Source organism: Sebastes umbrosus, chromosome 1, assembly GCF_015220745.1.
Source record: "Sebastes umbrosus isolate fSebUmb1 chromosome 1, fSebUmb1.pri, whole genome shotgun sequence".
In the NCBI taxonomy this organism is placed as follows: domain Eukaryota; kingdom Metazoa; phylum Chordata; class Actinopteri; order Perciformes; family Sebastidae; genus Sebastes; species Sebastes umbrosus.
Window position 1 is genome coordinate 15,719,939 of NC_051269.1, and position 9,123 is coordinate 15,729,061.

Consider the following 9,123-nt stretch of genomic DNA (forward strand, 5'->3'; position numbering starts at 1 on the left):
CTTTTCAGGGGTCATTGCTGAGTTCAACTACTCCAGCAGGACCACCACGAGCATTACGCTTAATAGTAGTATGTAAAAGGCAAGACTTAAGGGCTGCACCTAAAGCCACGACTGCATGTCGGCCACTCATAAAATCATGCAACCAAGCATGTGTCTTTTAATGGATGTTATCTATATTTCACGAATGAAATCGCACATGCAGTGGCAGAAAAAACGAAGTCGAGTGACATGAAAACAAGATCAATTTTTCATCTCTTTCATGAGCGGCTTTCCTGTTGTACATTTTGTTGCTGCTTCTCTGAGGAGAAAGCTTTTGTTTGAATAGGAGCACAGATGATGCCTGAGTTTATGAATGATATCAAGCCACTTTGATCCTCGGAACACAGACGGAGATGGAGTGAATGGGAGTGAAGTGGAGGGGGGGTTAGAGAGAGCAAACAGGCAAAAGAGCTGCCTCAGCACTTGTATACCTCTGGAACAGCAGGCTTTAAATAGACCAGGCTTTCCAGACATTCTCTGATTTTTATACACAGACACGTACACACACACGCTAACGTACACATGCACGCACACGCTCACCCTCTCAGAGCCCCGAAGAGGTTTAGTATTGTCATATCTAAAAATTTTATGAGTTCTCGTTCCCCCCCTGCTGTACGTCTTAGCATCCCACTCCTCGGTGACAGAGAAAAACGACAACGCTGTCACGGTGTTTTGTCTCCCCCCGCACAAGCCCTATACACGTTTTACGTTGTGCCGGTAGTGAGTGATGGATGATGTGACACCAGGCAGCTCCAACTCCGACTAGCATTGCTATCTATTTCTTTTAAGAGCTTCTTCTAATGAGAGTTGTTAAAACTCCGTCTCCATTAACCAAACCATCTACTGGAGTGAACTTCAAAAGCAGAGCATCATTTATTCATCGTGGTTTTAAAAGCCTCAACAAAAAAAATGTTATGTACAAATCTGAGGCAACCTCCGCCGGCTATAAAAAAAACTGTGTTTGCTGTGTATTGTGGTTTTGGCGTTCTGGGCGAGATGACATCCCCTCAAAAGGCTGTTGGAGTTGAAAACAATTCTCTGGCCTTTAAACTTGTGGAAAGCGAGATACTTTGCAGGAAAATAGAGTTTGCTGGTGCAAAGATTTATTTTCACGGCAGACTAGGTGATTTGGTTGAAAAAATACATTATGCAGAGTAACATGCTTATGCTAAAGACAAGGGCTGTCGATTAGAATATTTAATTGAGATTAATCGCATGACGGTCCATAATTAATCGTGATTAATCACAAATGTTATCTATTCAAAATGTATCTTAAAGGGAGATTTGTCAAGTTTTTAATACTCTAATCAACATGGGAGTGGGCAAATATGCTGCTTTATACAAACGTATTTATATATTTATTATTGGAAATCAATCAACAACATAAAACAATGACAAATATTGTCCAGAAACCCTCACAGGTACTGCATTTAGCATAAAAAACATGCTCAAATCATAACATGGCAAACTCGATCCAAACAGGCAACAACAGCTGTCAGTGTGTCAGTGTGCTGACTTGACTATAACTTGCCCCAAACTGCATGTGATTATCATAAAGTGGGCATGTCTGTAAAGGGGAGACTCATGGGTACCCATTTTCATTCTCATATCTTGAGGTCAGAGGTCAAGGGACCACTTTGAAAAAGACAATTTTTCCTCGCCAAAATGTTGTGTAAGTTTGGAGCGTCATTGAACCACCAATGGATTCCTTAGGTTTTCTAGTTTCATATGATGCCAGTATCTCTACTCTAGCTTTACAACTGACCTCAATACAACCTCAGAAAGATGGATTGCAAAATTTGCGTCAACGTGTTATTATCACGTCAACTTTAACAGCCCTGCTAAAGACATGTCATGATTTAACTATTTTGGTACTATTTCATGATTTGTGCCATTTCAATTCCACTTATGAATTCATGCAATGTTGTTTCCAATAGTGTCAGTGACTCTAATCGGCGCTAAGTCCATGCCACTTTGAGTGACTGATACTGATTGGTAGAAAATGGAGTGAACACGCCTCATCAAAGCACTGAAGGACAGGCTAAGTCGCAGCGCCTGGCTTCTGCCAGTCATTGTGTGGACAGAACAATCTCAAGGGCTGCAGGGTCTGGGATCAGGGTGGATGAGCAGTGTTTTCACAACTATCGCGCGGTGTGAATAACAGACGGGAGCGAGGCATGTGGCAGCAATCTTATCGACTGCACACTGCCCAACACTTTCCAGTTCCTGCTGTACCATACACACACTCACACATAGTGTGTGTCTGTCTGCCCATGCATGCTAAAGCACACATCCACCAGACAAATCACTCCTCACCTATTAACTGCAATGCAATCCGTTCTCCCAATGCTCCATTACTGTGTGTTTCTTGTCTTCTCACACACACACACACACACACACACACACATGGCACACACAGCGTCTGGCTAACCAGCCAGCCAGCACTCCCTCTCTCCAGAGGCTGGACCACCTCTATTACATCAATTGTTGGATGATGAGAAAAATGAAAACAAATTTCTGCCTAATTACCTTACAAACAAACAGTCCCTCCATCAGTTCATTTATAGGCCTGATGTGATGAATCCATTCCACTGCGGCGCAGCATCTGCATGCATCCATTCTAATTACCTCCCATCTGCTTGTGATGAACTCCTGGGTGGGGGCAACCAGCGCAGCCCAAGGGTAAATTAACCGTCTTGTCAGGAACGCTTATCGCAACATCTGTACACATGGGGGCCAGCTTTGTATGTATAGTAGGTAGCTTTATGCAGGTACATATGCTTCCTACTAAGGTAAATGCTGTACATGGTGTTGTATTAGGATTGCCTGAGGCGTGCTAATGTCTAGAACAAATAGGTTTCCAATAGCTCACAGTTTAAGCGTCTGTGACTAAAAGGCAGTGACACTCACATGTTATCAGCGGGGAAGGGTTTTTCAGAAGTGAGGTTATCTGATCGTCTTTGCTTCACATACCGTCACTCCTTCAATACTATCTACTGAAAGAGCAGCTGATCCGCACGTATGCGGGAGTTCATAACATCAAGTTTTCTACCTCCTATTACTCTCCTCATTAGTCTGAATTTAGAGTAATTGTCTTAAGGCTCGCTTAGTATGCACGGCAGTGTGCGCCGCAATTTACCACAAACCATGACTGTTTCCTCAACCCAGTGGCAATTAATTCGCCCCATTCATGGAGGAGAAGAATAAACACAATGGTTACAGACACCGCTCTCCCAATGGAGCCCGGCAAACAATGCGAGAGGAGAGCGAATGTACATTATCAGTCAGAGATACTGCATGAAGTCCCCTATTCAAGATCAGTGAGGCTCTTTAGGCTGGCACAGCTCTTTAGGCAAGGAACACACAGGGCGTTTTTCATTCAGCAAGTTATTTTTCAGGCCATTTACACCAAATGAAGACAATTACCAGGAGCGGCAACAAGTCATTTGTACAGATTATGTTTGAAAATTGATGTTTTCATGATGGGTTGCACTTTGCTATGCAAGAAGACAAAAAGAAAGAGTAGTGGAAGGCGTTGAATGGAAAGGTGAAACGTGGTGTTTTATAGTCACATCCTGTCTTCCAAGGTCACTTTGAGAGAGTGCATTTTTTTGCGGGCTTTTCACGCATACTAATATATGTGCTGCTTTCACATGTGTGAATTTTCCTGTACACAGCACGTAAGGTCATGACATTGATCTAGTTAGACTGTGAAACGATGCGGGCCTATCTCATTTTCGCAAATGTATGGATGGGTGTTCTGGCGGGTTCAGAGCATCAAACAATCCGTGCCGTCCCAGACAGCGCAGGCCCCCATTATAATTGATAGTCTTTTTATCTCTGTGGGCTTGTAGGCATTTGTTTTAGGCAACAGGCTATCTGTTCCAGAAGATGCATGGTGCCCACTGGTTAATGATCTATCTAAATGTCCCTTCACTGGCATCCCTTTAGAGTCGTTGCTCATTGTCCCTGCATGGGAAAGGGAAGGAAAAAGGATTATTTTAACTGTAGCACCATCCATAGCCGACTTGCCACAGGAAACACATCCTGCCACCAATCAAAACTCAATAATTAAGGACAATCATCTGGGTATTATCTACTTTTTTTTGGCGCAGAAATTCATTATTAATAAGCCTGATTTGTATCACCAATTGTAATGGTTTTCCAGCATGTGTGACAATTACTAAAAGGCCACTCATAGCTCTTACTAATTCAGATAATATTGTGAAGTGGGAGAGCACATTCTGGAAAGAATCACATTTATTTTGTATAGTTATCCATTATAGAGAAGGAAATTAATGAACTGAGTGCTAGCTACTGTGAATTCATGCATTCTGGTATAGCGGTTTGTAATTATGTTTGATTTAATACATTAATTTCTGCACAATTTTAGTGACATATTGTGATAATGTCAGTCATTTTATTTTGTGTCATGTTTGTATTTGAGAGTATTTACCGCGTACTGTATATCAGTCCCTGTCCACATCCCTCTTTGCTTATTAATTAGCTGATCAAAAAGATGCTTGATTGTGGTTTATCTCTCCCATACTACCCAGTGTGCATAATTCATTCATAACTGCATGTAATGTGATTTTATCATCATTGAAAACGACATTTGATGCTGCTGCAAGTTTGAGACAGATCTGGTGGAAGGTTTCATAGGGAAGGGTGCAGCGCAGCCCCGAGGAGGGCTGATGGAGTCAGGGGGTGGGTGTCTGAGCTAAGTGAGACTTGTCTAATCACAAATGTAGGCGGTAATTAAAATAACTAAGCTGAAATTAAAGCCTCATTGATTTATCTCTGCATACAGCCTTTGTTTTCCTCTCGTCTCATTAGTCTATAACGCGATCCATCTCAATTGCTTTCCCTTCTTTAATCCAGACTTAATTTTACAAGGCATTTATTTCTCTTTGTTGGTGGTTGCCTCTGGTTTTCAAAAAAAAAGACTTATCATGAAAAACTCCCCTTTTCAGTACTTGTGCTCATACATTTGGGTATCTGGAGTGCCAACCAACCCACAAGCTGTGAAATAAGACAACCCAGTCAGTTTTTCCTGGCCTGCCTAGATCAGAAAACGTGTGATTCAACAAGCCATTCAGATTTGGCTCCCCTTCCTATGTCACATGCAGACTCATTAGAATATACATTATCGCCCACAGCTTGAGAACTACCTTTGCAAATGTGCACCATATTTTTCTCAGAGCAGACTGGGTTTTTTTCCAACTGTGTCTCCCACAAAATTACATTCCCGTACAGCAGTTTTAAACAGTTTAACGTTGTAAATGGAAACAAAACAAAATGAAAATGCAACAAAACTACTTGGTTAGGTTTAGTAAATAAAAAACATCATGGTTTGGCTTAAAATGACTACAACATTGAAACCAAACCAAACCAAAATGCAACAAAACTACTTAATTAGGTTTCGGTAACAAAACTACTGGGTCAGGCTTTGAAAAAAACATCATGATTTGGCTTAAAATTACTTAAAAACAAAACGAAAACGCAACAAATGACTACGTTTCACACAGGACACGAACACCAGTCTCCTGGGGGAAAGTCCAGTGTTTGTTGGACCCATCAACCTCCCGCCTGCCAGTAGGGGGCTTTCTCGTTTGTTTTACCCGTTATTATTCAATAACGTTTTTAATTCAACGTATTTTCATTCGCTCAACATACGACGTCACCTGCTTTGGGCGTCGCTCGTTGTACTACGTCACTCACTGCGGCCATCCGCAGACTTACAAAGGTATTTGTGATACGTAAAATACAAACGTAATCTGCGACAAAAAATATGTTTCCTTCCAAACATAATTTAGAATGCAATTTAGTTGTATGGGAACGTAATTTTAAGGAAACACACTGGCCTTTTCCTGGAGGAGGTCTTAAAGTGACAGACGCTAAAATGGAGCGTTTCACACAGAGGGTGAATACAGGTATATTGAGACAGACAGTATGAGGAAAAATAAAGTGTTTTTTGAACATTAAAGCATTTAAACATGTTCTAGTAGAAACCCAAAATAAAAAAGTATGAACTTGAAAATAAGCATCATATGTCCCCTTTAAAGTAGTGATGGAACCACAAAGTCTTAGTTTCACTCGATTTGGATGAGTATTGATATACAGATTGGTCTCCATTAGGCGTTTTGAATCATATTTCAGGGCAAAGCAATCAGGATTGTGAAAAATCAATGCTCATGCATTTGAAATGTAAAACTTGATTATATATTATCTTCCCCTGCTGTGCCTTTGCCCCGAGAGGTGAAATCAAAATTACAATGGGCGTAGTTAGAAACTTTCCCACGAAAAGTACTTGGAAATCCATCATACACACATTGTACATGTCTGATGTGAAGCAAGCGCCATAGACCTCGTACGCATTTATTATATTACAGTTTTGTACCAAATGCCCTGAATCTGGGCTTGGTATGCCATTATTCTTAGCAAGGTGAAGAGGAATTCCATTTTTGAATGCAAGCTTTTTAAAACTCAGACTGCATGGCAACTCTTAATCCATGGCTAATGTGCAGCAAGAGACTTAAAGCCACATATTTCTAATCACTTGCTGTAATGACAGTTAATAAAATTCCTTAAATGGGATCCCGCATTTTATCTCATTCTATACTCTTCAGGTTGATCTGATAAATCCATATTTAACCTGCTTCTATCAAGGTTTTCTTTGTAAACTTGTTCAATTAACCTGTACCATTTGTGTGGAATTACAATATTTCTCTCTCTCTCTCTCTCTCTCCGTCTTATGTCTACTTCTCCATCAGTCCTCGTCTTGCTGATCCTGACCCTGAAACGTCACAGAAAGGGCCAGAGGATGGCGGAGGATGAAGAGGACATGAGGGATAACGTCATCAAGTACAACGACGAGGGCGGAGGAGAGCAGGACACTCAGGCATACGACATGAGCGCCCTGAGGAACCTCTATGACTTCCCAGAGGCCAAGAGCTGTGACTCTGGCCCGGACATCCGCTCACTGCCCCAGTGGATACAGGCTAACCGGGTGTGTGGTGGTAATGGTAATGGTGGTGGTGGTGGTGGTGGTGGTGGTGGTGGTACGGAGGGAGCAGCAGCAGCGGCGGCGGCGGCGGCAGACTTCTCCTTATTCAAAGGCTACATCCGGAAGAAGGTGGAGCAGGCCGACGCTGACCTGTCGGTGCCACCGTACGACTCCTTCCAGACGTACGCCTTCGAGGGCAGCAGTTCACCAGCGCTTTCACTAAGCTCCATCCACACGCTGTCCACCACCTCGGAGCAGGATTTCTCCTACCTCAGCGACTGGGGGCCACGTTTCAGGCAACTGGCGGGCTACTACGCTCCAGGAAACCCTGAGGAGGAAGGGTCCTAGCACAGCTTCTCCTCTGCAGAGACATTTAAACTCCTTCTTCTTCCTCCTCCTTCTTCTCTGCCTCCTCTTCTCACCCTCTGGCACTCAGAGCCAGCACTGTGTACTCCTTAAAGACAGAGCACCACCGCTTTTATCTCTTTGAAAGAAAAAATCCCAGTGTCAAACTTTGAACTCTAGTTTTTTTTTACACTTCGTTTTTTGTGAGATTTTTTGGATTTCGGACTTCACCAAAATTGCCATTTAGTCTGAAGGGAGGATTTTTCTCTCTCCCAAATCATAACCCTTTATTTTAAAGCTGTGAGACTGTTTACAGAGCATCAACATTACTTAGGTAGGGTTAAACTATGCCAAGGCAAACGGTCTGACAAACAGATATTTATTTAAGGAGGAAATATTTATGTATTTATTTGTTTTTATGTATTTATTTATTTATTTACACCATGATCACTATGGTAACTGCAACAGTGAACTCTGCTGAAGTGCTAAAAAAAAGTGAGGGGAGGAGGACATTATGAAAAGATTGAGAGACAACATGGAAGAAAGAAAGATGGACTGCAGTGGCAGATGTCTCTACAGAATACTGGCAAAGAGGGTGACATCTGGGTCATATAAAAATTGCATTCTGGAAAATATTTGTATTTATTTTCTATGTCCACTTTTGTAAAATAACCAACTTAAGACGTGTAGAAAGAGGGAACAGATGGAGTGAAAGAACTGCAGAAGAAAAGAGCTGCGAGTTCAGTCTGAACGGTTGAGACTGACATACTTTTGCTGTATTTTAGTGATTTATAAAAGGGTTTTTTGGAGGTTACAAACTGAGGACAATTGTGCGTTAACAATTTCTTTTCTTATCCTCTCCACAGCCAATTGTAAGGCAATAAGGCACAAACCGAAACAGTGATTTAACTCTAAACAAAATGACTGTTTCATGGAATTGGCTGGTTGCCAGCATTGTCCCACAGGGAGCCAATTTTCATTCCAGATTTGTTTTTGTGTGTGTGTGAGAGTGTGTACAATATGTTCAATTCATTTTCTATCCGTTTAATTTCGCTTTTGATATTTTATTTCCTTTGGTGACGGGAGGGAGGGGGGCGGGGAACTAGTGACAACAGGATGTCTAATTAAGAGGGAGAGGTTTAAGGGTAACACATCACAAATGGACTGGTCACATCCACCTGATATCCACAACCTGTTCAATGTTGACCTTAACTTGCAAATGTATTGAAAATTACAAAAAAAAAAGATGACAAGAAATAAATATTTAATTTTTTTGGTAAAAATCTCACTGTGTGGAATAAACTTGAAATGACTCGGTAAATGAGATCAGTTATAAAGTAAATAGAGCATCCAGGTTACTAATTATTGTTTGCCACTTGTTTGCTGAAGATGTCTCCTGAATTATGAATAATTGTGGAGCTGGCTTTGCGTTTACACCAGGGGTAGATTCAGAGAATAGTCCCAGATGGAAACAAACAGACCATATGACAGGCCACAGCCAAACAAAGGCTCTCCTCTCAGCGTGGCTCCCTCCTGGCTGCCGTCTGCCAAACTACTGTAATTGTCGTAGTCACCAGAGGATGCTGAAGTTGCTTTCATCTTTACGATCTGCTGCTAAAATGGCCAGTCAGACAGTGGGATTCACATTCACTTGCTTTTATAACTGGGTTTCAAAGACGATGTCAGCTTTTTCTTTTATCATTAGTAGGTCTACTGTATCCACTGATTGTGCG

The 9,123-nt window shown here is 41.7% G+C and overlaps 1 protein-coding gene across 1 annotated transcript in view; it reads left to right on the forward strand.

The window, feature by feature from the left end:
- LOC119492137 (cadherin-22-like) overlaps positions 1-8,673 on the forward strand; it is a 191,801-nt gene extending 183,128 nt beyond the window's left edge. Inside the window, exon 14 of the mRNA XM_037776526.1 lies at positions 6,813-8,673. Coding sequence (XP_037632454.1) covers positions 6,813-7,393 — 581 coding nt within the window. The 3' untranslated portion in view covers positions 7,394-8,673. The remainder of the gene's footprint in view (positions 1-6,812) is intronic.
- Positions 8,674-9,123: the final 450 nt, after the last annotated feature.